Source organism: Macaca thibetana, chromosome 17 (assembly GCF_024542745.1).
Source record: "Macaca thibetana thibetana isolate TM-01 chromosome 17, ASM2454274v1, whole genome shotgun sequence".
NCBI classification, from domain to species: Eukaryota; Metazoa; Chordata; class Mammalia; order Primates; family Cercopithecidae; genus Macaca; species Macaca thibetana.
The window spans coordinates 1,337,937-1,356,851 of NC_065594.1; the positions used below are offsets into that span (position 1 = coordinate 1,337,937).

Genomic DNA, 18,915 nt, shown 5'->3' on the forward strand with positions numbered 1-18,915 from the left:
GCTGTGTGTGTGTATGTGTGTTTTTTTTTTTTTTTTTTTTTTTTTTTTAAGCTTTGAAATTAGGCCCTCTTATGTGCTTTCTCTTATTTCACTGTTCAGTTTAAAGGGAGGAATCAAATGGTAAGTGTTCAACTTGTCCAAGTAATGAGTAAAGTTGATTTTCTTCGTTAATTTTAAGATGCCACCTCTCTCTTCTTGTCTTCCTAATAGAAATAGTCCAACACAACTAAGATTTACAGGACTTTCAAGTATAAAATAAATACTGATTTACATATTTCATGTTTGAAATAATAATTTCATGTAACAAAGAATGAGGGAAAACACTTGTCATATCTGGTCATCTTTTTCTTTGTCAGCCTTCAACTTGACCATAATTTTATGACACATGGGAATATATTTTTAAGAATTTCAAGCATATAAGCCAGTACTTCATCAGTATCAGTTGTCGTTTTTATTTAATACTTTATTTTTCCTTAGAAGACAAACTTTTTGATAATTGCTGTTGAAACTATAAATTAAACGACATTTTTTACTCATTTAGGATAGCATTCAACTGCCTTAAGAATTAATACATTTTTATAATATGTCTTAATTGCATTTAGGTTTGTCTTTACCATAATATAGAGTGTATTTGATTTTTTTTCCAGGCAGTATTTACTAAGTGGAAATTTTCTACTTATCACAATTTTTGGACACATTAAAAGCGATTATTCTGGAAGCAATGAAAATTTTATAAGATTGGTTTTTATAATTGTCTTGTGATTGTTTTCATATTAGGTTACTCCACCACCTGTAGATTAAGTAGTTTAAACACTTCAGTACTTACCAGTCTTTATTTATGGGAAAAATTTGCATTGGAGTAAATGACAGATTTTAGTTCTAGCATTTTGTTGATGCAGTTTCTTGGAGTAAACATTGCTTCTTGGGAAAATGTTAATGTCATGAAAATATCCAAATGTCCATCTTATTTTAGCTTTAGTTGTTGTATCATGTAGTTATGAAATATTTGAGTTAGGAATATTGGGGTGATGTTTAAATTTTATGTTACTTGGTTTTAAAACCTGAGAAGTTTCTTTCTTTTTTTTTTTTTTTTTAATTTATTTGTTGAGACAGAGTTTCGCTCTTATTGTTCAGGCTGGAGTGCAATGGGATGATCTCAGCTCACTGCAACCCCTGCCTCCTGGGTTCAAGCGACTCTCCTGCTTCAGCCTCCCGAGTAGCTGGGATTACAGGTGCCTGCCACCTTGCCCAGCTAATTTTTGTATTTTTGGTAGAGATGGGTTTTCACCATGTTGACCAGGCTAGTCTTGAACTCCTGACCTCAGGTGGTCCGCCTGCCTTGGCCTCCCAAAGTGCTGGGATTACAGGCATCAGCCACCACGCGTGGCTGAGAAGTTTCTTTTTCTTGTATGGTACATATTAATGCTTGCCTCTTCAATAAAGAAAAGAGTAATTCCTCATACCCTTTTCAGTTTTCCTACATTCAACTAAATATATACCTGACTTGCTATTAAAGCTTATTAGTCCCATTTGACTAGTTGGGAATAGCCCTAAGTATTTCAACACAGTTTATTCAACACACATAATAAACTTGAAAATAAAGGTATGTTATATGCTAAGGCAACAGTTGGACTCAGTTGTATTTCTTTGCTTGTCAGAGGCATTCCATCGTAGCACCCGAGGGACTGTGAGGCCAGAAGGATTAAGAGAATGTTGGCAGAGGCTAACAGTGTAGTGCTTCGTCCAAGGACAGGCAAAAAATGTTTTCTTTTTTCTTTTAGAGATGGGGTCTTGATATGTTGCCCAGGCTTGGCTCAAGCAGTCCTCCTTCCTCATCTTCCTGAGTGGCTGATACAACAAGCATACGCCACTGTGCCCAGCAGAACAGTGTTTTTGCAATGTCCATAATAAACACTCAAGGAGCTTTTTAAAAATGTGGGTTCCTAGATCATACTACTAATAATTGATTTGTTTTTTGATCCAGGTAGATTGTAATACATTGATCTTTGATCACCTTTTTTTGCTAATTCCAGTAGTTTTCAACCTTGCAATATATTTGTGGAACTTAAGGAAAAATGCCTGAGATTCAGTCCACCAAGTATTTTGATTCAGTATGTCTAGGTTGGTACCAGGAGATCTACATGTTAAAGAAAACTCTACACCTTGCTTATTTCTTTCTGTTAGCAGAGATTCAAAACTTCTGGCCTTGTATTGAAATGAGATGTATTGAAATGAAAATAGTTGAATTTTTTGTGGGTCCTGGGAGTGTTAGTGGAAGGCATGCTTGATGTAGTTCAACATGGCGTAAGATTTATATAGGACGAAATTTGTTTATTTATTGATGGTATCTTGCTGTGTTGCCCAGGCTGGAGTGCAGTGGCTATTGACAAGCGTGATTATAGCACACTACAGCCTCAAACTCCTCGGCTTAAGTGAATCTTCCTGCCTCAGCCTCCCAAGTAGCTGGGAGAGTAGGCATGCTGCTGTGCCCATCTTTCTTTGTTTTTTTCTCTTTTGATTGTGTCTCCCTATGTTACCCAGGCTGGTCTTGACGTCCTTGAGCTATCCTCCTGTCTCAGCCTCCTGAATAGTGAGACAATAGTTGCCTACCACTGCATATGGTTATATATCCGTCTTTAGAACACGGTTTAAACAATATGACATTCTACGTGAATAGTTCCCTGCAGAATTTGGGTGTGGCAACCTTGATTTGGGCTTTCGGACTGTATGTGCAGGACATATTATCTCAAACTATGCATTAATTTTTCGTGCATAGTTGTAATAGTTTTAATTGTCTCATCCAGACCAGGAGTTGACAGCCTAGAATAGACCAGGCTCAGTTCACATGCTGCCTATTTTTGTAATACTTGTTTTTGTTTGTTTTGTTTATGACTTCTTTGCCCTACAAAAACTGATTTGAGTAGTTGTGACACAACTATATGAGACTGTATTGAGACTACATGGCCTGCCAAGCCTAAAAAATATTTACATCTGGCCCTTTACCTGAAATGTTTGCTGACCTCTGATTTAGAGCCAGTCTGAGAGTTGAAGGGAATCTATAAAAAGTGGCTCATGTTAACCAAACTCATAGAACTTGTGAAGAATAATGCAAATCTATTCATTTATATATTCTTTTCCAGTGTTTTTAGAAGGCTCACTAAGCACAGCACCTCATATTCCAGATCCAAGGATTCCTGAGGAATCCAAATTAATATTCAGAAGGTTCATTGGTAGTCATGGTTATAAACCAGAGCAAAAGTTATGGGAAGAAATGGTAAAGAGTCAAAGCCTTGCAGCTGATACCTGGGATTTTAAAATCTTTTTTTCCTTTTTGAGACGGAGTCTTGCTCTGTCTCCCAGGCTGGACTTCAGTGGTGCGATCTCGGCTCACTTGCAACCTCTGCCTCCCAGGGTCAAGTGTTTCTCCTGCCTCAGCCTCCCAGGTATCTGGGATTAGAGGCGTGCGCCACCATGACTGGCTAATTTTTTATTTTTTATTATTTATTTATTTATTTTTTTGAGGCGGAGTTTCACTCTTGTTGCCCAGGCTGGAGTGCAATGGCACGATCTCGGCTCACCGCAACCTCCGCCTCTCAGGTTCAAGCAATTCTCCTGCCTCAGCCTCCCTAGTAGCTGGGATTATAGGCATGTGCCACCACGCCCAGCTAATTTTGTATTTTTAGTAGAGTCGGGGTTTCTCCATGTTGGTCAGGCTGGTCTCGAACTCCCGACCTCAGGTGATCCACCCACCTCGGCCTCTCAAAGTGCTGGGATTACAGATGTGAGCCACCGTGCCTGGCCTTACTTTTTATTTTTAAGACTGAGTCTCGCTAGGCTGGAGTGCAGTGATACGATCTCGGCCCAGTCCAACCCCTGCCTCCAGGATTCAAGTGATACTCCTGCCTCAGCCTCCCAAATAGCTGGGACTACAGGCACGTGCTGCCATACCCGGGTAATTTTTGTATATTTCCTAGAGATGAGGTTTCACCATGTTGGCCAGAATGGTCTCGATCTCTTGACCTCAGGTGATTTGCCCGCTTGGCCTCCCAAAGTGCTGGGATTACATGCGTGAGCCACCACACCAGGCCCATGCCCGGCAAAGTTTTATATTTTTAGTAGAGATGGGGTTTCACCATGTTGGTCGGGCTGGTCTCGAACTCCTGACCTCGTGACCTGACCGCCTCAGCCTCCCAGAGTGTTGGGATTAAAGGTGTGAGCCACCACACCCAGCCAAAATCCCTTTAGTTCTAGTCAGTAGAGGTATAAAGCACTCTTCTTTCAAATGTTAATCCCTCTTGATCAGTATTGTTGAATTTGGCCTGTTTCTTTAACCAGTCAGCCTCTTCTTGCCTCCTGCATGGGATTTTTGTTGTTTGTTTATCTATCATCTCTTGATTTAATCGGAACCTAACTTTCCCTGATGTGTCATGTGTAAAACTGAAAAACAGAAACTATCCAGTTAAAAAAAAAAATTCCATTAATGTATGCTGTCAGAGAAGAGTGATCCCATTGTTATTTACTAATGAATAGGTACAATTTTATTTTCTGAAATGGTTTGTGAAGATTCCAGAGCAGAAGTTACAGTTTTGTGGTTTCCACATGGCCGTCCCTCTTTTTCTACAGTTTTTAAAGCTCTAATGAGTTATTTATGTTGCTTAAGAAGATTTGTTTTTTGAAGTCTAAACTCCTGAAGCATTCAAACAAAAGACACATTTTACAAGGGATTTTGATGGCCTCTTCATTAACTTACGGAAATAACTAAAGAATTGTTTGCTGAAGGATTTGATGTCAGATTTAAGTGTGACCTGCTGGGCTGGTAGGCTTATTTCTGGTATAATGATGGCCTAGTCCCAGTGGTTTGGACATGTTGGTGAAAATCAAAATGGATAATAACAGACATTGCAATGGTCTCATATGTAATGTTCTAGTTGTGACTAGTTTCGGTTGTTGATGTTTTTACATATTCATTAAAATAATTTATTACAAGCCAAGGAATTTTCTCAATATTTGGCATGGTACATAGTTGTAACTTGACTTAGACTTTTGTGATCAAATAAAAACAAAAAGATTATGTAAGTTTGTAATGTTTACACATATTCTTGGAATTGATTTGTAGGATTTTGCTGATTTGGGATATTTGGGTTGAAGGTATGTGTCAGTTTTAACCAGGTGTTGAGTTATTTGATCACTCCTCCAAAGGTTATTTAATAGTTTTAATAATATCTAATGATGCGTGGGAAACCATAGAATGTTTCATATAAAATGGGACAAATGAACATGGATACTATTAAAATACTTGCTACAATAGGCATGAAATGGGCTTTCTTAGGTGAACCAGGAGGTATGGTTAGCCTAATCATATGCTATGATTATTAGTATTGGTTTTCTGTGTTTTATCATCATATTTGTTAATCTTTTTTGAATGACTACTTGGATATGGTGACTGAATCTCTTATTCTGTGTACACACTTCGTCAGAGGACCCTTCGTTGTATTGATTAACTTTTTTTTTGGTCTTACCTTCCGTTAGAGTTTCAGAGAGGTTCATAATCCAGAAAAATTACCATGTTTTTCTTTTTTCCCTTCGGAGAATATCTGTTCAGACTCAGGTCATGTATTTCTTCTGATTCCTCACCCTAGCTGTGATTCTTTTCATTAAAATAATTTAAAAGAAAAATCTTTTTTAAGGATGGAGTCTCGCTCTGTTGCCCAGGCTGGAGTGCAATGGTGTGATCTCGACTCACTCCAACCTCTGCCTCCTGGGTTCAAGTGATTCTTGTGCCTCAGCCTTCCAAGTAGCTGAGATTACAGGTGAGTGCCACTACATCCGGCTAATATTTGTATTTTTGTAGAGACGGGGTTCCACCATGTTGGCCAGGCTGATCTTGAACTCCTTACCTCAAGTGATCCACCTGCCTTGGCCTCCCAAAGTGCTGGGATTACAGGTGTGAGCCACTACCCCGGTCCTTTTTATGTTTAATATAGTTTATTCTTAATACTTCCCAAGTTGTATTCTAATTTTGTTCTGACTTTGTGTTCTCTGAATTTTTCGAGGTCACAAATTCTATGTTTGTCATGTTATAGTTACTGAGATGTAAACTGAGAGAATTAAGGAGCTGTTTGAAGTCTTGTTTTTCCAATGCCAGTGCAGCTCAGTTATGGTTTTCGGTTTGTATGGATCACCAGACAATGGCATTTATTGAATATTAATGCCTCAGATATTCCACAGTTGGTACTTTGGAAAACATAGGTGGCACTGAGGTACAACTGCTGATAACATTTTTATAGACTTCATACGTGATTAAATAATGAAGAGTAATTTTTAAAAGCAGCCAAAGAAACCATTTTTTTTGTGCTTGGTTTTCAACACACCTAACTTTTTACTTCAGAGTATTAGACTTACAGGACGACTGGGATGTTACCATTTTGGAAGAAAAATTTGGTCACTGTTTCCTGTATTTAGAACATAGTGCTGAGCACTGTAGAGGATACAAAGGATGTTACAGGATTTTAGGTGCTGAGTACTTATACGGAGTAATGTTAAAAGAAACAGCTCAAACGTTCTGAGAGTTTACAAAATGAAATTCTTTACTGAGGGTGTCTAGCTTGTCATTAAATAGTCTAGGCACTATTGTGGTACTTTTGTGTGTGTGTGTGTGTGTGTGTTTATAAAATGATGTGATTGATTTATTATTCCTGCTGTGTTGTAGGAATACCTCATGTCTTTTCATTTGAAATGGTAAGTTCTTCTAATAATTTTTGGTTCAGAACGGTAAGATTTCTTAGCTAATGTTAACTCTTGTTTGAGCAATCAGAGAAGAGGAGAGTCAAGACCGGCAAATAGATGTGGTTAACTAATGTAAACATATCTTGTGCATTGTCTACTATATAATACAACTAATAATAATTTTAATTATTAGTTTGAATTAGTGACAGAAGATCCTCGGAAGGCATAAAAATTTAACTTTTTGCTTCTGCTTTGTGACTTGTTTAATGTATTTGGAGCCACCTTACAGTGCTTGTTCTATATAGTGACAATAAATTATGTTTTAGGCTAGTCAGTATCTAAGATCTTCTGTACTTCGTATTGAGGATAGTATCTGTAGTATCATGTAAAATGTTAGAACTTTATACTAAAACTAAAAAATTATAATGTCTATTTATGTTCAGTATTAAGGTACCAACTAGTGAGAAGTAGGCTGTAGGAACTCTGGTTTGTAAGCATCTTACAAATACCGTTTGTATGAGATACCGTTATATGAGTTAGATTGGTAATTATTATAATTACAAACTTTCAAAGGGTTTTGCTTATTTGAGTTAGATTGATAATTATTATAATTACAAACTTTCAAAGACTTTTACAATTTAAGGTAACTGAAAGTTTATGGGTAAGTTTACTTCTTTTCTGAATGGTATCTTACACTACATTGTGCACTATGTCAAACCCTGGCTTTTCTGGTTGTAAGTTTACCATGGTTTTCTTAAGATAACTTCTTCATTTGGTTTATTATTGTTTTTTCTATATTTGGTTTTAACCAATTGATTTGATTGTTACAGTAGTTTATTTTATAATGGCAAATTTTAAATAACTTTGATTTTTATTTTGGTACCACTTAAATGTGTAAAAAATGACTATGTATTTGAATCTGTAGCTTTGAGTTACCTACTTAGAAGAAAATATGTGTTAACTTATCACGATTTCAAGGCCTCTGGTAAATTACTAAGATGATTTATCTAATGCCTAATACCACAAACAGAAGCGGATACTCTCCTGTATAAAATGTGTACTGAGCTCATACGTTGGCCTTCTGTGCCTTGTCTTCCTCTGTTCTGCTTTTTTCTGTTGATGGGACCAGTTTGGAATTGCTGCTTGCGCAGTTTATATTTGTTTTTTTCTTTCACCTTTCATACCTTGACCTGGCCAGTTTTGATAGTTTTACTTTGGTAAGGAGATGCACTGGATAAGAAAGAGGTTTTGGATCAAGAAATGCAAACCAGTCACCAGCATTAAGTGAGCTTTGGTAAGATTTTATTGCTAGTATTGTTTGTCTTACAGCTGATATCCTTGCTCATTTTTTTTTTTTTAGGAGTTCTGGGTAAAATAACTAAATTTGAAGAATAAATATTATTAATCAATTTTAAGTTGTAAAAGCGCCTCTTCAGAGAGAGTTTACAATGACAGTTGAAACTGGTAATCTTGAAAATACTCTCAGGTGTTTGCATTATAAATGCATTATAATGTATTATAAATAAAATTCTTAGGAGCAAAGTTGTGCACCAGCTACTTGGGAGGCTGAGGTGGGAGGATCAGTTGAGCTTAGGAATTCGAGGCCAGCTTGGGCAACATAGTGAGAGGCCCGTCTCTTAAAATCTCAGCCGAATAGAAGCTTCTTTAACAATTAATTTATGTAAAATACTTATTTCCTTCTGTCCCTTGATGTATGCTAGATTGTGTTTACATTTAATTGATCTTCGGTTATAATGCCACCCTATGTATTAAAAAGCAGCCATTAATTTTTCTACACATTCAGTTGAATTTGACAGTAATATCAGAGCAATCTATTCACTCAATTACCTGAACGAGGCTTTCAAAATACATTGTTGAATGTATTTGGTTTAAGAGGCACATGTCAAGTTAATGAACACAGTAAGTTTCACTACTTCTATTTGTCGCCTCTATTTCTGATTTAGTATTTAACAAGTAACAACTACTTTTTGTTTCGTGACTAAACCTTGCAGTATAAATTAAGATGTAATTACATGGGTGCAGTGGCATGATTGTAGTCCCAGCTACTTGAGAGCCTGAGGCAGGAGGATCAGTTGAGCCCAGTGAGTATAAGTCCAGCCTGGGCAACATAGTGAGACTCATCTTTATTTATTATTATTTTTAATGTAATTGATTATTCAAAAGGATTCATTTTAAAGTTTCAATATTTTAGTAGTCTTTTTCAAAAGAGCTTTAGGTCCACAGCAAGATTGAGTGGAAGGTACAGAGATTGCCTGTCTACCCCATGCCACATACATCATCTCCAATGTTTTACTGGAATGATACATCTATAAAAATTGCTGAAGCTACATTGACACGTTCTTACCAGCCGAAGTCTATAGTTTACCTTTAGATTTGCTCTGGGTGTCCATTCTGAGGGTTTTGACAAATCTATGACATGAACCTATCATTCTAGTATCATACAGAGTATTTTCACCTCCTTAAAAATCTTCTGTGTTCTTCTTTATCCCTTCCACCTACCCCTTGGCAACCATTGATCCTTCTATCTCCATAGTTTAGTTTTTTTCCAGAACGTCATATAGTTGGAATCATCCAGTATATAGCCTCTTCAGATTGGCTTCCAGTCACCTGGCAATATGCATTTCAGTTTCCTCTATGTCTTTTCATGGGTCGATAGCTCATTTCTTTTTAGCGCTGAATAATATTGTGGTTGTACCACAGTTCACCCATTCACGTACGGACAGACATCTTGGTTGCTTCCAGGTTTTAGCAATTATGAATCAAGCTGCTATAAACATTCCTTTGTAGGTTTTTATGTAGACATAAGTTTACACATCCTTTGGGTAAAAAGCAAAGAGTGATATTGCTGTATCAGATGGTAAGAGTATATTTAGTTTTATCAGAAACTGCCAGCCTGTCTTGCAAAATGGTTACACCTGTTTGTATTGCCTTCAGCAGTACGTTAAAGTTCTGGTTGTGTCACATCTTTGCCAGCATTTGTTTTGTCAGTGTTTCAGATCGTCACCATTCTGGTAGGTTTTGTAGTACTATCTCATTTTAATTTGCAGTTCCATCAATGTAATTTGCAATTCTGTCAATAACATACGATGTAAAGTTTCATTTAAACAATCATATAACTGAGGAATATTTTCCCAAATATTCATGTGTGAAGGTATTTAGGAATGCATGTATTGAGGGGAGAAAACCCACCTTTGGGTATATATATATAAAGAGATTGTCCAACTAGCAGCGAATAATTCAGTGTATTGGAAATTAATGTGTTTAATTGCCTGAATTTAAAATGTTAAGTTTTCCAAGCATTCACTATTGATTAAGTTGGAAAGTTTACATGCTATTGAGTTGTATCAATAGAAATGTATATTTTTTTCTTTTCATTTTAAAACATTTAAAAAGTTTTTTGAGTGAGGTCTCATTCTGTCACCCAGACTGGAGTGCAGTGACGCAATCATAGGTCACTGTACCTCTAATTCCTGACCTCAGGGGATCCTCCTGCCTTGGTCACCCAAAACCCTGAGATTATAGGCACTGGACACCATGCCTGACCCTTATTTACTTTTTTTTTTTTTTTAAGTGGCGTCTCCCTCTGTTGCCCACGCTGGAGTGCAGTGGCGGAACTCAGAGACTCCATCTCCTGAGTTCAAGTGATTCTCCTGCCTCAGCCTTACAAGTAGCTGGGACTACAGGGGTGCACCACCACACCCGACTGATTTTTTTTTTTTTTTGAGATGGAGTCTTACTGTGTCGCCCAGGCTGGAGTGCAGTGGCACGATCTTGGCTCACTGCAGTCTGCACCTTCTGGGTTCAAGCGATTCTCCTGCCTGAGGCTCCTGAGGAGCTGGGACTACAGGCACCTGCCATAACACCTGGCTAATTTTTTGTGTTTTTAATAGAGATGGGGTTTCACCATGTTGATCAGGCTGGTCTTGAACTGCTGACCTCAGGTAATCTGCCTGCCTCAGCCTCCCAAAGTGCTGGGATTACAGTCATGAGCCACCATGCTTGGCCTTAAGTTTTTGTAATTTTAGTATTTGCGGGGTTTCACCATGTTGGCCAGGCTGATCTCCTGACCTCAAGTGATCGATCTGCCCGCCTCAGCCTTCGAAAGTGCTGGGATTACAGGTGTGAGCCACCACATCCGGCCCAGTTTACTTTTATTAGAAAAGATTAATTTGCCGATGTATGTCTTTCAATATCTTAATACTTTTTTCATGAGTTAATACTTTCTTGGCAGAGAGGCCTAATCTCTTGAGGTTTTTAAAAATACCCATGAATATTTCATGTAAGTGATTTTTGCTTCATTCTTTGTGTCTACAATTTGTAATATTTCTGGCTCCTAACTTTTTTTTTTTTTTTGAGATGGAGTCTCGCTCTGTCGCCAGGCTTTTCATAGAGATGGGGTTTCACCATCTTGGCCAGGCTGATCTCGAACCCCTGACCTCAGGTGATCTGCCTGCCTCAGCCTCCGAAAGTGCCGGGGTTACAGAAGTGAGCCACCGCGCTTGGCCAACAGTTCTTATTTAGTCTTTCTCATGAAAATTTAACTGGTTATAACTTTACTCTTTTATGTAACCTTCTCTAGTGAAGGAAAAGGTAATAGTATATAGTTTGCTCACACTAAAATACTTTCAATTGCTGAATATAATTTTTTTTTAGAGAATTTATTTTTAGGAATATTTAGATATTCCTAATTGATTAAAAAGGCTGAATCCTGTTACTTGTCAGAACTTACTATATTTTTCTCTAGAATTATATATTTTTTAGTGGATTTAAATGTTCTACATTATTTTAGCATTTTCTTTTTTTGAGGCATAGAACCTAAATAGCATGTGGTGATTCCTAGACCATTCTTAAAGCTTCTTTTGAGATAAACATGAGAGGTCTTTATCAATAAAGAATTTTGACTGTGACCTAAAAAAGAATATTGACTGTGCCCATTAAGATTGCATTCTCTCAAACAAGAGTTTATATTGATAAAGTGTTAGATGAATACCTCTTGTCATTGATCAATCAATGTTATTCCAGTTGACACAGTTAAAGCAGTTTTTATTTAGTTCAATGAGTGTATCTCCCAGGTTTAGGTGGTCATACTACACTTTAGCTTTACCTGAGTACTGTGTTGTCATTCCTTTAAATTAGGTTATTGGTAATATACATACACACACAAAATATACATGTTGAGTATCCCTTATCTAAAATGTTTGGGACTAGAAGTGTATTGGAATTTGGATTTTTTTGGATTTTGAAACGTTTGTATATTACATAATGAGATATCTTGGGGATTAGACCCAGATCCAAATACGAAATTCACTTATGTTTCATATATGTCTTATATACATAGCCTGAAGGTAACTTCATAGAATTTAAATTTTTTTTTTTTTTTTTTTGAAGCAGAGTCTTGCTCTGTCACCCAGGCTGGAGCGCAGAGGCACGATCTTGGCTCGCTGCAAGCTCTGCCTCCTGGGTTCATGCCATTCTCCTGCCTCAGCCTCCCGAGTAGCTGGGACTATAGGTGCCTTCCACCATGTCCAGCTAATTTTTTGCATTTTTAGTAGAGACGGGGTTTCACCGTGTTAGCCAGGATGGTCTTGATCTTTTGACCTCATGATCCATCTGCCTCGGCCTCCCAAAGTGCTGGGATTATGCGTCCGTCCAAAAAATTTTTTTTAAGAGACAGTGTCTCACTGTGTTCCACAGGCTGGTCTTGAATTCCTGGGCTCGAGCAATTCTTGCATCTCAGCCTTCCTGAGTGCTGGGGTTATAGGCATGAACCACTATACCTGGCTCAGTAGAATATTTTAAGTAATTTTGTGCATGAAAGTTTTGCCTACATTTTGACTTAAACCCATCACATGAGGTCAAGTATGGAATCTTCCACTTTGGGCATTGTGTTGGTGTTGAAAACATTTTGGATTTTGGAGCATTTGGGGTTTTTTTGGATGGTTATGCTCACCTTGTGTCTTGATAGCCCAAGTATTAAATATTAAAGGAAAAATATCCATGTTCTGCACAAAAAGTGTCATGTGCCAGTAGTGGCATGTTTACCACATTTTGGAAAATATTTGTTAGGTTAATTTACCTTACTTAGTGCAATCTTTCTGTTTTATATTTTCGTGAAAGAAGACTGACTGGGACTTTAAAAATAGTGCTTCTCAAACATTTTGGCTTCCATATTTCTTTAATTTTCCATGTCACTAGGAAAAACTATTGAGGCCTCCAAAGTGCTGCTGAAGAAATATATCAATATTTACCATGTTATAAGCCAAAGCGCGTTTTAAAGAAAATGTTACAGAATTAAGAGTCACTTTCTTGTACATTTTTGCAAATGCCTTTAATGTTCCCTTCAGTGCAGTGGGAAGAATGGTATTGTTTTATGTTTTGTAAATTGTTTTGCTCTATGAGAAATGGTCGGCTTCCCACATTTGCTTTTGCATTCCATCTATTGCAGAAAGCTTTTTAATTAAAATGCGTGAAAGAAGACCTGACTTTATACGGAGAAGTGATAAGGGAGGAGTATGTTAATAACCTTTAAAGATAATTGTGGATTTTTTTGATACTACTGTAAAACTTAAAAGTACTCTTAACATTGAAATTAATTGGACTGGCTGGGCATGGTGGCTCACACCTGTAATCCTAGCACTTTGGGAGGTTGAGGCAGGTGGATCAGTTGAGCTTAGGAGTTCAAGACCATCCTGAGCAACATGGTAAAACCCCATTTCTACAAAAAACACAAAAATTATCTGGGTGTGATGGTATGTGCCTATAGTTCTGCACTCTGGAGGCTGAAGCAGGAGGATCGCTTGAATCGGAGGCAGAGGCTGCATGAGTTGAGATCACGCCATTGCACCCCAGCCTGGGCAGCAGAGTGAGACTCTGTCTCAAAAGAAAAAAAAAAAAAGAAAAAGGAATCCATTGGGCTGCTTTGAATTTTGAATGGCTCTTTTACCCATGCATGATTTTGTAGTGTCATGTACCAATCAGAAGAAAAATACTGATGCATTGACCTAAGCAGATTATCCAAATGCTAATGTGTTTATTTTACAAAATTAAAAAGAAGTTACATGTCTTCATATTGATCTCATAGAAAATGCTGGCCAAATACTCAAGCCAGTAATTATAGGTGTCTCATATAAAAATCTTGTTCCATGAAAAAAGTATTTCATTCAGCATGTAACCCAATCATGAATGCTTTTTCTTAAAATAACCATCCTGCTTCAGAATGCAGCAGATGTACTTTGTGGACAAATCCTGTTTTATTGTGAAGAACATGAAAAAAGCATGTACCCATGGATAGAGATTTAATAAAATTAACTTTTACTGCTTCCTCCAGGTATTCATAGTTTAAAAATTGAAAATACAATTTTATCTATGTGTCAAATGCAGTGGTTATTAGTAAAAATTGGGCCCAGGTCTCTTGGCTTGTGCTAAAGTGCTGGGACTTTTCCCAGTCATTACTTTTGCACCATTGAATGTAGTAAATGTTGACACAGAGAAAAGTCTGATGATATATTATAACTAACTATATCTTAGTGCTAGGAAAACATGAAATACTTATGACTGCACTTCCTGAGTCTTGGGGACTCTTAGAACTCCATGACCTACACGTTAAGAACGCTGCGATGATGGAATGCTCTTTTGACATGTGGTTCTGGGAATTAGTCATACTTTGCCTCCTTTTTGGTCATCTGTTAATTTAAGTACACTTGCATTCCAAGCTTTCAGGAATACATATGTATAATTCTTTTTCATGGAAAGGCATACAGTCTTATAAATACTGCAAAGATAAGTTAAAATCTCGCCTTTTATTAGGCTTCGCCTGTTGGAATTATTATTATTTTTTTTTGGCTGTCTGGGACATGGAGATATGTTGGAATTTTTGAAGAATGAAAGTATCTTGTGAACGTCAAAAATTTTGTAACTCTTTTTTAGTAGAATCGTATAGGCTAGCTCAGCCACTTAGTATCCGTATTACCTTGACTAAGTTATTCAACTTGGTGCCTCAGTTTCATTATGTCTAAAATGAGGTAACAGTAGGCCTACTTCATAGAGTTGAATCAATAATGTAAAACTGAGTTTTCATCATAGCTTTATTTTAGCACACTGCAGTCTTTTGAGATGTTGGTTACAAATAATTTGTTTTGGCTTAAACCACAACTCTTAACTTTTTGTAATGTAATAAAACATTATTTAAATTTGTAAAAATATCACATATACGCACTGGTTCTAACTTAAATTCTAATTTGAAGTGTTATTAAAAGTCATTCATGGAAGGAAGGGTCTTGTGTATTGCTTGTTGGATGGGCACACATTTGGGAATTTCTTCAAGTGATTCTTATTAATATTTGATAGATTTAGTGATAGTGAAGAATGCTGTATTTTATTTTACAAAATCATCTTAATATAATCTCTACCTCTTTTGTATTTTACTAGAAGTTTGTAGCGGTGGGTTTCTAGAAAGTAACAGCCTCTGAAGACATGACTGGGAAACTGAAAATTTCTTTTGCCCCTTCTAAAATAGTTACAAAATGATGTCATCAAATTACACTCTTTTTTTTTAAGAGCAAAGCTGTGTAAAATAGTATTCAGTAATCATCTTTAAGATATTGTCAACATTACTAAATACAAGTGTGTATATATATATTTAGTGAAAAATGCTGTAATGTGCCTCATGAATTGGTATTTTATTTATTTTTTTAATTGGTATTTTAATACAGTAATATGCTATAGTAGCCTGGAGTATTCTAAGATATTCTGATTATCTCATTTAGAGAAAAGTGTTTTAGAACTTGTACCGATTTATAATATACCACCAGAAGGGGAATGTTCGTGTTTAATAGTTGACTTAAAACCATAGTTATTTTCGGTACATTGATACATTTCCCATGAAATTTTTTTAGTGACAATGGATTTAATAATAAAAGAAGGGGCCGGGCGCAGTGACTCACGCCTGTAATCCCAGCACTTTGGGAGGCTGAGACGGGCGGATCACGAGGTCAGGAGATCGAGACCATCCTGGCTAACACGGTGAAACCCCGTCTCTACTAAAAATACAAAAAAATTAGCCGGGCGTGGTGGCTGCGCCTGTAGTCCCAGCTACTCAGGAGGCTGAGGCAGGAGAATGGCGGGAACCCGGGAGGCAGAGTTTGCAGTGAGCCGAGATTGAGCCACTGCACTCCAGCCTGGGCGACAGAGCGAGACTCCGTCTCAAAACAAACAAACAAATAATAATAGTAAAAGAAGGTACTTTGTGAATAATAAAGCTCACACTATTCTAGAAAGTTATTCTAGAAAGTGATACATAAAGCTGAGAATATAAAGAGACAGTAAAAAAGATTGTTTATGCCCTTTTTTCCTGCCAGTGAATCACAGGCCAATAGTTAAGCTATTAGGGTATATAAGGGGTAATTGAAATCTCAAGCAGTGAGACTGTAAATAATTTCCCTATATTAGTGGTTAGATATTGAATTCCTAACCTTTTATAGTGAAGACAAATTCAAAAGTAAAAATATAAATTGAACTCCTGTCCTGTCCTCCCCGAAAGTCATGATTATGAAATCCATATATTTTACTCAATGGTGCAGGTGTGTAACCAGCTTCTCAACAACAGATGATCTACTATATTTGCTTGTTACAGATACGTATCTAGATACTATAGATACTATTTTTATAGCTAGAAGATTTTGGGTGTGTTGAAGCATTCTTCACTTTTATCAGTAGGTTCTGAGAACCTATCAGTAGTTTCTAAGTAGTGATAAGGAAATGGCAGTTTGATTTGGTCTACTGAAAGTAGTGATAAACATAATCTTTATTTTAAAATAGTTTTCTAAATGTAATGCTTGATCAGTAGCCAATTTTATATCACAGTCTAGCTTTTTTTTTTTTTTTTTTGAGACAGAGTTTTGCTCTTGTTGCCCAGGCTGGAGTGCAATAGTGCAAGTTTGGTTCACTGCAACCCCTGCCTCCTGGGTTCAAGTGATTCTTCTGCCGCAGCCTCTTGAGGAGGTAGGATTATAGGCATGTGCCACTACTGCCCAGCTAATTTTTTGTTTTATTAGTAGAGACAGGGTTTCTGTTTTTCTTTTTTTTGAGACGGAGTCTCACCTTGTTGCCTAGGCTGGAGTGCAGTGGTGCGATCTCGGCTCACTGAAACCTCTGCCTCCTGGGTTCACGCCATTGTCCTGCCTCAGCCTCCCGAATAGTTGGGACTACAGGCACCCGCCACCACGCCTGACTAATTTTTTTGTATTTTTAGTAGAAACGGGGTTTCACCGTGTTTACCAGGCTGGTCTTGAACTCCTGACCTGAGGTGATCTGCCTGCCTCAGCCTCCCAGAGTGTTGGGATTACAGGCGTGAGCCACTGCACCCCACCTCAGTCTAGCTTTTTTTGCAGGTCAGTAATAGTATCCATTAATGGTCACAACTGTTACAATGAGAAATTTATTTTTAGGGAAGTTAAAACATGGCTTTTAGGGTTGGGCGTGGTGATTCACGCTTGTAATCCCAGCACGTTGCGAGCGTGAGGCAGGAGGATTGCTTGAGCCCAGGAGTTAGATACCAGCCTGGTGGACATAGTGAGACCCTATCTTTATAAAAAAATAATCAAAAAATTCGCCAGGCATGATGGTGCATGCTTGTCGTCCCATCTATTAGGGAAACCGAGGCAGGAGGATCCCTTGAGCCCAGGAGTTCGAGACTGCAGTGAGCTATGATGACGCCACTGCATTGCAGCCAGGGCAACAGAGCGAGGGTCTCTGAAAAAAAAAATTTAAAAAGAAGGTTTTAGAAAGGCTGGCATTTAAATGTTCTAAATAATGTGAAAAAGCATTTTTATCTTTTCATGTTGGTGTTTTTGTTGTACCGTAGCTTCATTCATTAAGATTGCCTTTGGACATCTCTGTTTAAGTTGGGCAGTTTTTTTAAGGAGCCACTTGTGGCTTAATGGCAATTATGTTTCCATCATAGGCTTTTATTTTATTTCCAGCTTTATAGGTGCTTTTCAACAGTATTTTGTATTATCAAATGGAACTTTAAATGAACATTTAGATTTTAATAAGATTGCTTTTTCGAAAGTACAGTAATTATGCTTTCTTTAAACATTTCTGCAATTGTCTCATAATGGAATGTTTTTCATGATTGCTACATTTAACAAAGTTTTCTGTGATTGGAAATGGTCATCAAGTCAAAGTGAAAATTGCAATTTTCGTATGTTATCTTGAGTAATTTCACTTAGAGATTTCATTGAAGTTAATTCTATGTCACTATTGTTGGTAAATGAAGAGCTTTTAGGAAGCAGTTTCTGTAGTGAAATTTCAAATGTTTTGAATATTTCTGTTTTATAGTTAACTGTGTAATACTTTCATTCAGGTTTTCAAATAAAATTACTGCACAGTTAAAGGAAAGCAGTGTTATGTTGAGCTTTCAGTAATTGCTTGTGTGGGCTTTCTGTAGTCCCTAGATGGAATAATGCTTGAGTAGATAAATAAAAATACATGAATGAATTATAATTTAGGCAATGAAGATTGTAACCTTATTTTTAGCATAATTCCCTAAAGCTGTTTGTGTTATATATTTGAATACATTTCAATATGAACTTGGTAACAGTCATTTCTATTTTAAGACTTCAGTGACCTGGGAGGAGAAAATAATTGGCTTTGGTGGTTATTATTACTAGATTTTCCTTTGCTTGGAATGTAGGCATGTATCTTTCATCTGTTGGAATAAAAACATTAATCTGTGGTATGTTTTATATAATCTGATTCATTAGTAATCTAATCTTGCAATATAAACTGGGTGCATTAAGTGTTTGTAGTATATTAAGCCTGGGAGACTGAAGTTTCTTTTCAGCATTCTTATTAAGTATATGATGATGGAAATTTTTCAAAATTTTTAATGAAAAATGATGTCCCAATTCACTCTTTTCTTTTTGATTTTAGATGGGAAATGTAAAGTCATAAGATCGATAGGTTGACTGTGACAACTATGTTTACTTACAGAGAGAACAGGAAATGAGAATGGGTGATATGGGTCCCCGTGGAGCAATAAACATGGGAGGTAGGGATTTGAAGCAAAAGGCTTTTGTAACTTATCATTTTTGGGGGGACTGTTTATGCTGTTTGTGGTATATTCTTATATCAGTAAGAAACTAAAATACGGAACCAACATTTCTAAAG

At 37.0% G+C, this 18,915-nt stretch overlaps 1 protein-coding gene across 11 annotated transcripts in view; it reads left to right on the top strand.

Moving 5' to 3' along the window:
- The window catches only part of PSPC1 (paraspeckle component 1), a 106,047-nt gene that overhangs the window by 52,033 nt on the left and 35,099 nt on the right, over nucleotides 1–18,915 (top strand). For 7 of the 11 annotated variants that reach the window (XR_007720785.1, XR_007720784.1, XR_007720787.1 and 4 more), the window contains exon 7: nucleotides 18,739–18,796. The exons of 3 other annotated variants lie outside the window; for them this stretch is intronic. Coding sequence is in view for 5 of the 8 variants with exons in the window: in XM_050766485.1 (XP_050622442.1) it covers nucleotides 18,739–18,796 (58 nt within the window). In the remaining 3 variants the exon portion in view is untranslated. Of the gene's footprint in view, nucleotides 1–1,781; nucleotides 9,961–18,738; nucleotides 18,797–18,915 lie in introns of those variants that run through there. One more of the 11 variants, XM_050766489.1, reaches the window with a different exon arrangement.